This window comes from Erinaceus europaeus, chromosome 23 (genome assembly GCF_950295315.1).
Source record: "Erinaceus europaeus chromosome 23, mEriEur2.1, whole genome shotgun sequence".
Lineage (NCBI taxonomy): Eukaryota > Metazoa > Chordata > Mammalia > Eulipotyphla > Erinaceidae > Erinaceus > Erinaceus europaeus.
Window position 1 is genome coordinate 11,963,840 of NC_080184.1, and position 11,375 is coordinate 11,975,214.

General features: G+C 55.3%; 2 protein-coding genes across 3 annotated transcripts; both read right to left on the bottom strand.

Annotated features, from left to right (window-relative positions):
• Positions 1 to 2,119: 2,119 nt before the first annotated feature.
• Positions 2,120 to 5,484, bottom strand: ZGLP1 (zinc finger GATA like protein 1). The gene is made up of 6 exons (XM_060181710.1): positions 5,058 to 5,484; positions 4,457 to 4,780; positions 3,226 to 3,311; positions 2,888 to 2,981; positions 2,369 to 2,482; positions 2,120 to 2,244 (listed from the first exon to the last, which is right to left on the bottom strand). Exons 1-6 carry the CDS (start codon positions 5,177 to 5,179, stop codon positions 2,193 to 2,195), a joined length of 792 nt encoding a protein of 263 aa, XP_060037693.1. The 5' UTR covers positions 5,180 to 5,484; the 3' UTR covers positions 2,120 to 2,192.
• Positions 5,485 to 5,615: 131 nt separating this feature from the next.
• FDX2 (ferredoxin 2) lies at positions 5,616 to 11,343 on the bottom strand. 2 transcript variants are annotated; one of them, XM_007525960.3, is made up of 5 exons: positions 11,159 to 11,314; positions 11,024 to 11,081; positions 10,745 to 10,851; positions 6,071 to 6,158; positions 5,616 to 5,981 (listed from the first exon to the last, which is right to left on the bottom strand). In XM_007525960.3, exons 1-5 carry the CDS (start codon positions 11,295 to 11,297, stop codon positions 5,825 to 5,827), a joined length of 549 nt encoding a protein of 182 aa, XP_007526022.1. In that variant the 5' UTR covers positions 11,298 to 11,314; the 3' UTR covers positions 5,616 to 5,824. The 2 variants fall into 2 exon arrangements, with proteins under 2 accessions (XP_007526022.1, XP_060037695.1); XM_060181712.1 differs by lacking the exon at positions 11,024 to 11,081 and having other exon boundaries at positions 11,159 to 11,343.
• Between the last annotated feature and the right edge of the window lie 32 nt (positions 11,344 to 11,375).

The window sequence follows — 11,375 nt, forward strand, 5'->3', positions numbered from 1 at the left end:
AGGTGGGGCTCGAACCGGGATCCTTATTCCGGTCCTTGTGCTTTGTGCAACGTGCGCTTAACCCGCCATGCTACCGCCTGACTCCCTGCCTCTGGATTTCACAGGGTGCTGGGGAATAAACTCTGGGCCAGTGCCCAGTGCTGGAACACTGGTTGGATGGAGCTGGTTAAACTGAGGCAGAGGGGACCCCAGGGTCCGGTCTCCCCCACCCCAATCAAGGCTGTACGCCCCCCCCACCCCCCGCGCATGCACAAGGGGTGTCAGGCACCACCCCTGCCGGTGATACCCCTGCAGTTCCCTCCCCCCCCCCACCACCCAGCAGCAGCAGCAGCAGAGAACAGCTGGGCCTCAGACCCGTCCCCCACTCACCATGTCCTGCCGCCTCACATAAACAGATTGCCTGGCCCCCATACATTTTGCTCTCTTTCCATCGGATTTTTCCAAGGTTTATTTTAATTCTAACACTTATTCATTAGGGGGGGAAGAGAGAAATTAGGGAGAGAGGGAGACGCAGAGCTTCTCTTGGGCACATGTGATAGTGGGGAAGGAACTTGGTGACCTGACGCTTCAAAGTCCAGTGCTATTGTGCCCTCTCTTGGGTTGTGGTTCTTCTCCTGAGAGCAAGGCGGGGGCAGGTTCAATCCTCCGCACCACCATATACCAGAACTGAGCAGTGCTCTGGTAAACAACACAGAATAAAAATAAATGCGAGAGAGAGAGAGAGAGAGAGAGAGAGGAGGAGAAAAAGGAGGAGGAGGTAGCCGGGGAGAGAGCCTCATGGGTAGCGGGGCTCTGGGCTTGGGAGTGCCTGAGGCTGCTGGTCTGATGCTTGGCAGGGTGTATAACGAGAGTGGTGGTCTGGTTTCTCTCTCTCTTTCTTTCATATGGGCTAAGTCTTTTGAGGGTTGCGGAGACAGCATCATGGCTCTGCAAACAGACTCTCCTGCCTGAGGCTCTGAGGTTCCATGTTCAATCCCCAGCACCACCAGAAGCCAGAGCTGAGCAGGGCTCTTATCTTTGTCTCGGGTTCTCTTGCACCACAACAGAATATGTAACATTTTTGGGAGTCAGGCGGTAGCACAGCGGGTTAAGCGCATGTGGCGCCAAACGCAAGGACTGGTGTAAGGACCCCGGTTCGAGCCCCCGGCTCCCCACCTGCAGGGGAGTCGCTTCCCAGGCCGTGAAGCAGGTCCGCAGGTGTCTGTCTTTCTCTCCCCCTCTCTGTCTTCCCCTCCTCTCTCCATTTCTCTCTGTCCTATCCAACAACGATGACATCAATAACAACAATAATAATGACTACAATAAAACAAGGGTAACAAAAGGGAATAAATAAATATTAAAGAAATTAGGGACGGAGGGTCGATAGCATCATGGTTATACAAACACTCGCATGCCTGAGGCTCCAAAGTCCCAGGTTCAATCCCCTGCACCACCAGAAGCCAGAGGTGAACAGTGCTCTGGTTAAAAAAATAAAAATAAAAAATTAATAAAAAAATCTTACATAAAAAAGAATATTTAACATTTTTGAGAGAAGAGAGACACCACAGCCTTGCTCCACCATCCATGGAACTCTCCCTGCATTTCCAGGGTTCAAACTTTACACCTTGAACCTGGGGGAGAGGTGGTCTCATACAGTTAAGATGTACACTCCCAGCCCCCACAATTTTCTCTAGAGCCTCAGTTGTGACATCTAAAATCCTACTGGGTACTTTGCTGATGATTTCTTTCAGAGAGGTGCTGGGAGTTAGCTTATGTGGTAGGATAATGTCAACCATGTCATGTCAACTGCTAGCCCTGGCACCACCTGGAGTTACCGCAGCACACCGGGGGAAGCTCAAGCATTGTGGTATCTCCTTCTCTCCCTCATTCAGAGGTTCCTCTTGAGGGTACTGGAGATGGTGGTGGTGAACCCGGGTTGTGGACATGGCAAGGAAGGTGGTGTCTTATCTGTTGCTGTCCAGCAAATGGTACTCACCTAAAATCCTCCCCACCCCCAAGAAACACACTCCACCTGCCCTTGGCTGTGAGTGTGTAGCGATTGTGTTCCATGGCCCCGGGGTTTGACTACGGAAGCCCCCCCCACCCCGACCCCCAAATCACAGTGTCTCTTTCATCTGTTCTGCTCTTTTATTCTAACAGATGGTACAAGGCGGGGGGGGGGGGGGTTCAGGGCCAGGGCATCTTCTGAGATGTCAGGACAGCGTAGCTCTGGGACCCCAGGCCGGGCTCTTCCATCTGGGGTCTCTGGATGGGGGACAGAGGAGAGGGGGGTGGGGGGGTGGGACAGGCTGGATCCCTCAAGACTCAACGCTCTCCCGCCCTTTTTCGTCCTGCTGGGGAAACTGAGGCAGAGGCCGGGAGGGCTTACCCATCATGGGGGGTGCCCAGGGGCAGCCCGCAGCGGCCGCAGAAGCGCTTGGGCTGCAGGTTCTTCCTGGGTACCAGCCAGCAGCTGGAGCAGCGGGTCCCGTATTTCTTGTACCTGGGGGACACAAGAAACTCACATTCAGGCTGCTGTGTGTACGGGGGCGGGGGGCTAGAAACTGCCACAAGGACGGTCTTGGGTCTTGGCTCCCTCCACCCCACCCCATAGAACGACAGACAGACAGACAGACACACACCCCAGCACTGCTCCCAGGCTCGAAGCCCCCACTATATCCTCCCCTCTCCATGGCGCCCCCCCAACGTGGAGGCCCTGGGGCTGGAACTCAGGGCACCCCGCTCATAGCAGAGTGTGCAGCTCCAGTGTCTGCACACTGCTGGCTCCGGGCCTCAAGGGGGTGGGGGGCTGTGTTTTCAGTTCCTGAGCCCCCCCCTTCACTCCCTCGCACATGGGGAAACATGAGTTTGGGGCCCCCCTGCACCCCATCCCCTCCCCGCTGACGACCTGATGCCGCAGGCGTTGCAGAGGGGGGTCCCGTCCTCCGCGTCCCTCCAAAGGGGGGTCCTCTGAGTCCGACAGGAAGCACAGCGCCGGGGTCCTGCAGGGGGTAGAGGTCATGGGGTCAGGGGTCAAGAGGCGGGGCTAGAACAGGCCCCTCCCCCCACTCCCATGCAGAGACAGATTGGGCTGACAGATGGCGGGAAGCGGAGGTGGGGGTGACTCAGCCCCAGTAGAGGGGGGCGGGGGCACCCCGCTCCTCCTGGCTGGATCTAAATGGGGAAGCGGGGTGGCAGGAGAGGAACTGGCACCCCTCAATACTTAATTTTCCCCTTCACACTCACCCAGAGCATCGCTGCCTCCTGGTGGGGTTGGGGGACTCCTGGGGGGCTCTGGCGGGGGCCCCTGGGGACGGCTGCTGCTGGCCAGGCTGGGAGAGGGGGTGCAGAGAAGGAGTTAGCTATCACTGGTGTATCCCCACCACCAAAAAAAAAAAAAAAAAAAAAAGAAAAAATTAAATTGACAAGTGCCGGAGATTGAAAAGGCCTGGTGTGTCTCACTTATTTAAAAGATTGATTGATTTATATTTATTTATTTATTTTCCTTTTTGTTGTCCTCGTTTTATTGTTGTAGTTTTTTTTTTTTTTTTTTTTTTTTTTTAATACCGGAGTACTGCTCAGTTCTGGCTTATGGTGGTACGGGGGATTGAACCTGGGACTTCAGAGCCATGACAACTCTTTGCATAACCATTATGCTATCTACCCCCGCCCTTTGTTGTAGTTCTTATTGTTGTCGTCGTTGTTGGAGAGGACAGAGAGAAATGGAGAGAGGAGGGGAAGACAGAGAGGGGGAGAGAAAGACAGACACCTGCAGACCTGCTTCACTGCCTGTGAAGCGACTCCCCTGCAGGTGGGGAGCTGGGGCTCGAACCGGGATCCTTACGCTGTTCCTTGTGCTTGGCGCCACGTGCGCTTAACCCGCTGCGCTACCGCCCGATTCCTAAGATTTATTTATTAATGAGAGAGAAGCAGAGCCTCCCTCTGGCATCTACCAGGCCGAGGCCTCGAACCCAGGCCCTCCTGTTTGAGCTTCTCTTAAATGCTTTATCCACCGTACATCCTTCCTCCTGGGCCTCAGAAGATGTTATTTACTTCCTGTGAGACGCAGCGAGAGAAGGACCAGGGCTTCCTCTGCTCTGTGAGGCTCCGGGAATTGGAATGGGAGCTTCTCCAGGCGCTGTGATGCTCCCATGTGGGGCTCCAGTTTTGGGGGTCTGAAGGTATCGCAGGCAGGCAGGCAGGCCTACCCGATGGGCTAGGTCACTCACTCTCTCTCCTTAAGAGGGGGCCTCCCCAGGCTTTTCCTCCTCCATACACACCCAGTGCCAACAGCTGTTGCTTATTGGGGGGGGGGGGTTTCCGCCAAGTGGAAGCTCTTACTATCGATCGTCGTCATCATAATGGGTGGGAAGGAGAAATCAACAGCGGCCTGGGGGTGGTCAGAGGGGACCCCCCCACCCCTACCTCCATCGCCAGTGTCCCTCTGATCTGCAAATGGGGTGCGCCCCCCTTTTACCTGTAGCTGGGAATTATCCGCAGGCTGGAATCTGGCTGGATCAGGAAGCGCAGGGTCACGCCTTCAAATCCGGGGTCCCCTCTCTCGCAGGCCCTCTGCGGGTGCGCCTGCTTGCGGGGCCGCCTCTGGACTGGGGGCGCCTGGGGGATCCCCGGGAGGCCCAGGCGGCGGCGGCAGCATGGCGGGCAGGCTTGGGGCTGCGGGTTCTGCCCTTCGCTGGACGGGTGTGGGTGTCCTGGGGTCCCCAGGATCTTGGGGTCCCAGCGTGGCCTCAGGGACTGGGTGTCCAGGGTCTCCTGGAGAAGGCGAGGCGGCCAGAACGCCCTGGGGAAATGGGGGGGGTAGTTGGGGTGGGGGAGAAGGGACAGAGATGACCCCCCCCACCCCCACGCACTCACGGTCAGGGGCCCTGGGGCCATGTGTGAACTCTGACCCATGGGTGACCCCGACGACGACGACTCCAGGTCCTTGTAACTCCCTGGGTGACCTCTGGCTGACCCCTTGACCAATGGGCCGGACTGTGGTGGTGGTGGTGGGGGGCGAGGCAGGGAGGGCCACCCCTCCACACCCCCCCCCCCCCCCCCCCCGGCCCTCCACGCACCTGCCATTGGGCCTGAGGAAGCCGAGGATCCCCCCGGGGCGCTCCAGGGGCGCCTCGGGGTGCAGACAGCGGGCGGGCGGCGGCTGCAGCATGGAGAAGTTGGGGGCCTGCGTGGCCTCCATGGCGTCCCCCCACCCCCGCCCCGCTCTGGAGGGGTCCCCGCCTCCCACCGGGAGGAGCCCCACCTGGGGGGCGGGGCCTGCGGAGGGGACCCCCACCCCCTCCCCGGGGAACCACACACCCCACTTGGGTTCTCGCGGGCTTCCGGGGTTCCCCGCCCCCCACTTGCCGTCTGGGGGCGCCCCGATGGCTCTGCCAGGCCCCGGGGTGGCCGCCTAAAACCCCTGCGTGCGGGGCGGGGCCTCGCCACGCTGCTCCACATGGGCGCTGCCCTCCCGGAAGGGGGTCCCGCTGGGCCATGGGGTGCAGATCTTGGGGGGCTGGGCGCCCCGGAGACCCCCAAAGTGGGTCAGCCAGGGAGCGAGAGAGAAAGAGAGAGAAACTCCCTCCCCCTACACACACACACACCCTGCAAGTCCATCCCCACAATGCTGCAGCTCCGTGTGAGGCAGCTTTATTGTCTTTGTGGGTACATTTCGCCCCCTTTTCCGGACCCCGAATCTCAGGGTGAGGGGTTGGGTGGGGTGCCCCGACCCCTCCCCGCCGCCCTTGACACTCCTCTTGGGGGGGGATCTGTCCATTGATCCGAGCCCGGGGCCAGGCTCCAGTCCCGGCCAGGAGTCTTGGGGAGGCCCGGCTTTCCCGCTTCAGTGGGGCTTGGGAACGTGGCCGTCCACGTAGAAATTGCGGGTGATCTTGGGGAGTGTGAATTCCGCGCCTTCCAGCTCGGCCGTGAGGACCACCTGGCAGCCGAGTCTCGAGTTCTCCTGCAGCAGCGGCGCCATGTCTAGCATGTCGTCCTCCCTGGGTGGGGTGGGGGGGATCGCGGACACTGAGAGGGCGGGGTGCCCCCCACCCCCACCCCCCCGACGGCAGGGCAGCTCCCCGCTCACCTCTCCTCGGGTGGTGGCAGAAGGTCTAAGTGCTTCTCGCTCACGTACACGTGACAGGTGGAGCAAGCCAGGGAGGCTTCGCAAGCCCCTGGGGGGTGGGAAGGGGGGAGGCAATTGAGAGGGGACCCCATCCCACACCCCCCAAGTCAAGCCGGGACCCTGTCATCCACCCAGCCGGCTGCCGCCGCCCCCCCCTCCCCAAACACACACACACACACACACACACACACACACACACACACACACACACGCTCTAAGGACCCTTCTCCTCACTCAACTCACCCCAGGACCTTTGCACATGCCTTCCCTGCCCTCATTGTCTGGAATCATCTTTGGGCTCTTTTTGTTTGTTTGTTTGTTTGTTTTCCCCCTCCTCCTCGCCAAATATTTATTTATTTGTGAGAGAGAAACAGAGACAAGAGAGAGAAGCATAGAGTCCCTCTAGCACATGCGATACCAGAGATTGAAATGGAGCAATTTTAGACTTGAGAGGGCCAAGGCTTTGATTCACAGTGCTTCCTCCTGTACACCAAGGATCTGCATTGCTCTCCTAAGCTATTATCCTTCTTTTCTGGGGGGGATGGGGGGGAGAGGGGGTGGGTCTCAGCTGCCTCTCAGGGATCCCTTCCAGCTTTTTTTTTTTTTTTTAATATTTATTTATTTTATTTTCCCTTTTGCTGCCCTTGTTGTTTAACATTGTTGTGGTTATTGATGTCGTCGTTGTTGGATAGGACAGAGAGAAATGGAGAGAGGAGGGGAAGACAGAGATGGGGAGAGAAAGATAGACACCTGCAGACCTGCTTCACCACCTGGGAAGCGACTCCCCTGCAGGTGGGGAGCCGGGGGCTCAAACCCGGATCTTTCGCGCCGGTCCTTGTGCCTTGCGCCACCTGTGCGCTTAACCTGCTGCGCCACCGCCCGACTCCTGCCTTCCAGCTCTTATCTCCGAGATGCCTTCCCCCTGGAGCACAGGGCTAAGTCCCCACCTTCATACTGGTGGTGGTGGTGCTTAGAGAGCTCTCTCTCCCTGCCCCCGGATGGGGACTCAAAAGGAGTTAAAAAAAAAAAAAAAAAAGCTGTTTTGGAACCGGGAGCCAGTGAAATAGCTCTCTTAGACAGGGCACTGCTTTGCCATGTGTGAAACCGGGGTTCGAGCCCAGGGCCCCTGAATTGGAAGAAGCTTCAGGCTGTGGTGTCTCTCTGACTCTATTGTTAAAGGGGAAAAAAAAGTGAACACAGGACTGGGCTGTGTGCGGCACAGCAGGTTAAACGCACTTAGTACCAAAAGCACTAGCAGCCCAAAGGATCCCAGCTCCCCACCTGCAGGGAGGTCGCTTCACAAGCGGTGAAGCATGTCTGCAGGTGTCTCTCTTTCCCTCCCTCTCTTCTCTCAATTTCTCTCTGTCCTGTCCAATAAGAAATGGAAAAAAAATGGTGGTCCCGGAGGTGGCACAGTGGATAAAGCATCGGACTCTCAAGCATGAGGTCCTGAGTTCAATCCCCGGCAGCACATGTGCCAGAGTGATGTCTGGTTCTTTCCCTCTCTCCTAGTTTTCTCATTAATAAATCAATAAATGAATTTTAAAAAATAGAAGAAAAAGAAAGAAATGGGAAAAATGGCTGCTAGCAATAATCCTGCTTGCAAAAAAAAAAAAAATTTTAAATGAGGGAGTCGGGCGGTAGCGCAGTGGGTTAAGTGAGCATGGCTCAAAGCGCAAGGACCCGCGTAAGGATCCTGGTTTGAGCCCCAGGCTCCTCACCTGCAGGGGAGTCGCTTCACAGGCGGTGAATCAGGTCTGCAGGCATCTATCTCTCCTCTTTTCTGTCTCCCCAGCTCTCTCAATTTCTCTCTGTCTTATCCAACAACAATAATAGTAACAACAACAGTGATAAAGAACAAGGACTACAAAAGGGGGAAAAAGTGGCTTCCAGGAGCAGTGGGTTCGTAGTGCAGGCACCGAGCCCCTGCAATAATCCTGGAGGCAAAAAAGAAAAAAAAAAAAAGAAAATGAAAATGAAAAAAGAAAAGAAAGAAAGGAAGACGCAAAATAGACAGTGTGGACCTAGCCTTGCATGAAAAGGACTCTGGTTTGGGTGATAATGCAGGAGACTGGGGTGTCAGTTTCTCTTCTCCTGATACACACACACACACACACACACACACACACACAATATATATATATATATATATATATATATATATATATATATATACATACATACATATATTTTTTGGTTGTTTGAGATAGAGTATACAGAAACTCCTTTCTAATTACCCATGTCATATTTTAAAAAGAAGTAGGTTTACTTAGGAAAGAGTGAGAATAAGCGAAAGAGAGTTGGAAGCAAAGCCTCCCTCTGGCACATGTGATGCTGGGGACTGAACTCGGGACTTCACGCTGTGCCACTTCTAGGCCAAATAACATCTGTTGAACTCTTGATTGCATCTCAGTGGGATTAAAGCAAAATGATTCTAGTTATTATTATTATTTTGCCTCCAGGGTTATCGCTGGGGCTCAGTGCCAGCACTACAAAATCCACTGCTCCTGGAGGCCACTTTTCTCATTTTGTTGCCCTTGTTGTGGTTGTTATTATTGTTGACATAGCTGTTGTTGGATAGGACAGAGGGAAATGGAGAGAGGAGGGGAAGACAGAGGGGGAGAGAAAGACAGACATCTGCAGACCTGCTTCACCACTGGCGAAGTGACCCCCCTGCAGGTGGGGAGCTGGGAGCTCCAACAAGGATCCTTACACCAGTCCTTGTGCTTTGCACCATGTGCGCTTAACCCGCTGCACTACTGCCCAGCCCCCTACTATGATTATTATTACCAGAATTCTGCTCAGCTCTGGCTGACGGTGGTGCAGGAACCTGCAACCAGGCAGCATCAGTCAGGACAGTCTCTTTGCAGAACCATCATGCTGTCTCCCTCACCCTATAATCCCAGTTTATATCTGAGCAAACAGAGGCTTGGAGAGGCCAAGTCCTCACTTAAGGTTGACGCTGGTCCAAGGCATCATCTATTTTTATTTGTTTATTTATTCCTTTTTGTTGCCCTTGTTGTTTTATTGTTGTAGTTATTATTGTTGTCGTAGTTGTTGGATAGGACAGCAAGAAATGGAGAGAGGAGGGAAGACAGAGAGGGGGAGAGAAAGACACCTGCAGACCTGCTTCACTGCAAAGCACAAGGACCGGCATAAGGATCCCGGTTCGAGGCCCCAGCTTCCCACCTGCAGGGGAGTCGCTTCACAGGCGGTGAAGCAGGTCTGCAGGTGTCTGTCTTTCTCTCCCCCTCTCTGTCTTCCCCTCCTCTCTCCATTTCTCTTTGTCTATCCAACAACAATGACATCAATAATAACAACAATAAAGAAAAAGGGCAACAAAAGGGAATAAATAAATATTAAAAAATTATCTAGAGGGCCACTGTCCATTCCTTGGACAGTGTTCTCCTTGCCATGTGTGACACGTGTGCATCATGGTTCTGCAAAAAGGCTTTCTTGCCTCAGGCTCCAAAGTCCGTAGTTCAATCCCCAGCACCACCAAAAGCCAGAGGTGAGCAGGGCTCTGGAAAAAAACAAAAACATCTCCTCTATATATTGTACAAAGTTGACCTGAGATCTGTTACAGGCAGTTACCAAGAGTGGTCTGCCAGAGGGCAATGTGGAGCCAGCTAGTGATAACACACAGTTGAGCACACGTTATCATATGCAAGGAAGGCCCAGGGTTCAAGACCCTGGTCCCCACCTGCTGGGGCGAAGCTTTGCAAGTGGCAAAGCTGTGTTGTAGGTGATTTTCTTTGCCCTTCCTTCTTGATTTCATTTTCTCTATGCAGTAAATAAATGTATGAGTTAGGGGCGGAGAGTAGACAGCATAATGATTATGTCGACAGACTCTAATGCCTGAGGCTCCAAAGTCCCAGGTTCAGTCCCTGCAAACACCATAAGCTAGAGCTGAACAGTGAACCGCTGAACAGTGCTCTGGTAAATAAAGAAATAAATAATAATAAATAAGTGGGGGATCAGGCTGTAGCGCAGCAGTCTAAGCGCATGGCGAGAAACTCAAGGACCAGAGTAAGGGTCCCGGTTGGAGCCCCCGGCTCCCCACCTGCAGGGGAGCGGCTTCCCAGGCGGTGAAGCAGGTCTGCAGGTGTCTGTCTTTCTCTACCCTTCTCGGTCTTCCCCTCCTCTCTCCATTTCTCTGTCCTATTCTAACAACATCAATCACAACAACAATAATAACCACAATGATAAAAAACAAGGGTAACACAAAGGAAAATAAATGAATAAAATATTTAAAAATAAATAAATGTATAAATAAGTAAATAGTGCAGTGGCCAGGACCTTGTTGAAGTCTGGATTTATTATTTACATGTTTGATGGTAAGTCATAGGGGGGTTCTGTCCTCCACTGAAAGACTTGACAGATTCGTTGTCTTTCATTATCCGATATTTAATTTGCTTTATTTTAATGAGAACGAGAGAGAGAGAGAGAGAGAGAGAGGGAGAGAGACAGAGAGAGAGAGAGAGGAGACATAGGGAGACTAAGAGCCCTGCTCAGCTCTGGCTTCTAGTGGTGACGGGAGACTTTGCAGTCCCAAGACAACCACTGTGTCTCCCCTACCCCTCCCTGCTTTCTTTAATGAATACCCCCCCCCCCATTCCCGATGCTGGCTCCCACCTTCCAGGTCCACCCCATGGCGCTGGGCCAAATGAAGCACATTGTCCCCGACTCTGCCGCTCACGGGGACCCTCTGGCCCGAGCGGTCGATGAAGACCACGTTCACCCTGCGGATGGGAGGGGTGCGGCTGCGGGTGGGCTCTTAAATCCAAAGTTGCTGGGGGGTCGGGGGCCGCGGGTCAATGGGGCGGGCGGAGGGCCGGGGGTGTGGGGACCCAGGGGCGGAGGGGGGCGCATGGGGGCTGCAGGGGCCTTTCGGGCTCGGGTCCCCGCACTCACACGTCCCCGTGCCGCTCAGGGCCGCCATCCTCCTCCTCCTCGCCCGCCGGGCGTGAGCCTGGAAAACGCGGTTGGGTGATCGCCGCCCGCCCCGTCGGGGATGAAGCCCCCCCGCGCCCCCTAACATCCCCGTACCTGTCACCCGGAACTGCCGGCTGGTCGCCGCCGCCACCCCGTCCCCCCAGAGGCCCCCGTCCCGGCTCCGCCAGGCGCCCCGGGCCGCCCGCAGCACGATGCCCGCGCTCACGCCGCCGCGGGCCATGGGGGCCGCCATGACAGGCGCCACGTGACCAGGGGCGGAGCATGCGCACTGACTTCCGCGCGGACTTCTAGGCCCCGTAATCAGCCGACT

Excerpts from the sequence above, each read along its gene's own strand:
- ZGLP1 (XM_060181710.1), bottom strand. The coding sequence starts at position 5,179 with ATGGAGGCCACGCAGGCCCCCAACTTCTCCATGCTGCAGCCGCCGCCC. Across the intron at positions 4,781-5,057 it reads TTCCTCAGGCCCAATGGCAG|GGCGTTCTGGCCGCCTCGCC; the intron begins GTGCGTGGAGGG and ends CCATTTCCCCAG. Across the intron at positions 2,245-2,368 it reads CTGGGCACCCCCCATGATGG|AGACCCCAGATGGAAGAGCC; the intron begins GTAAGCCCTCCC and ends TCCCCCATCCAG.
- FDX2 (XM_007525960.3), bottom strand. The coding sequence starts at position 11,297 with ATGGCGGCCCCCATGGCCCGCGGCGGCGTGAGCGCGGGCATCGTGCTG. Across the intron at positions 11,082-11,158 it reads CCGGCAGTTCCGGGTGACAG|GCTCACGCCCGGCGGGCGAG; the intron begins GTACGGGGATGT and ends CGCGTTTTCCAG. Across the intron at positions 5,982-6,070 it reads CTGCCACCACCCGAGGAGAG|GGAGGACGACATGCTAGACA; the intron begins GTGAGCGGGGAG and ends CACCCCACCCAG.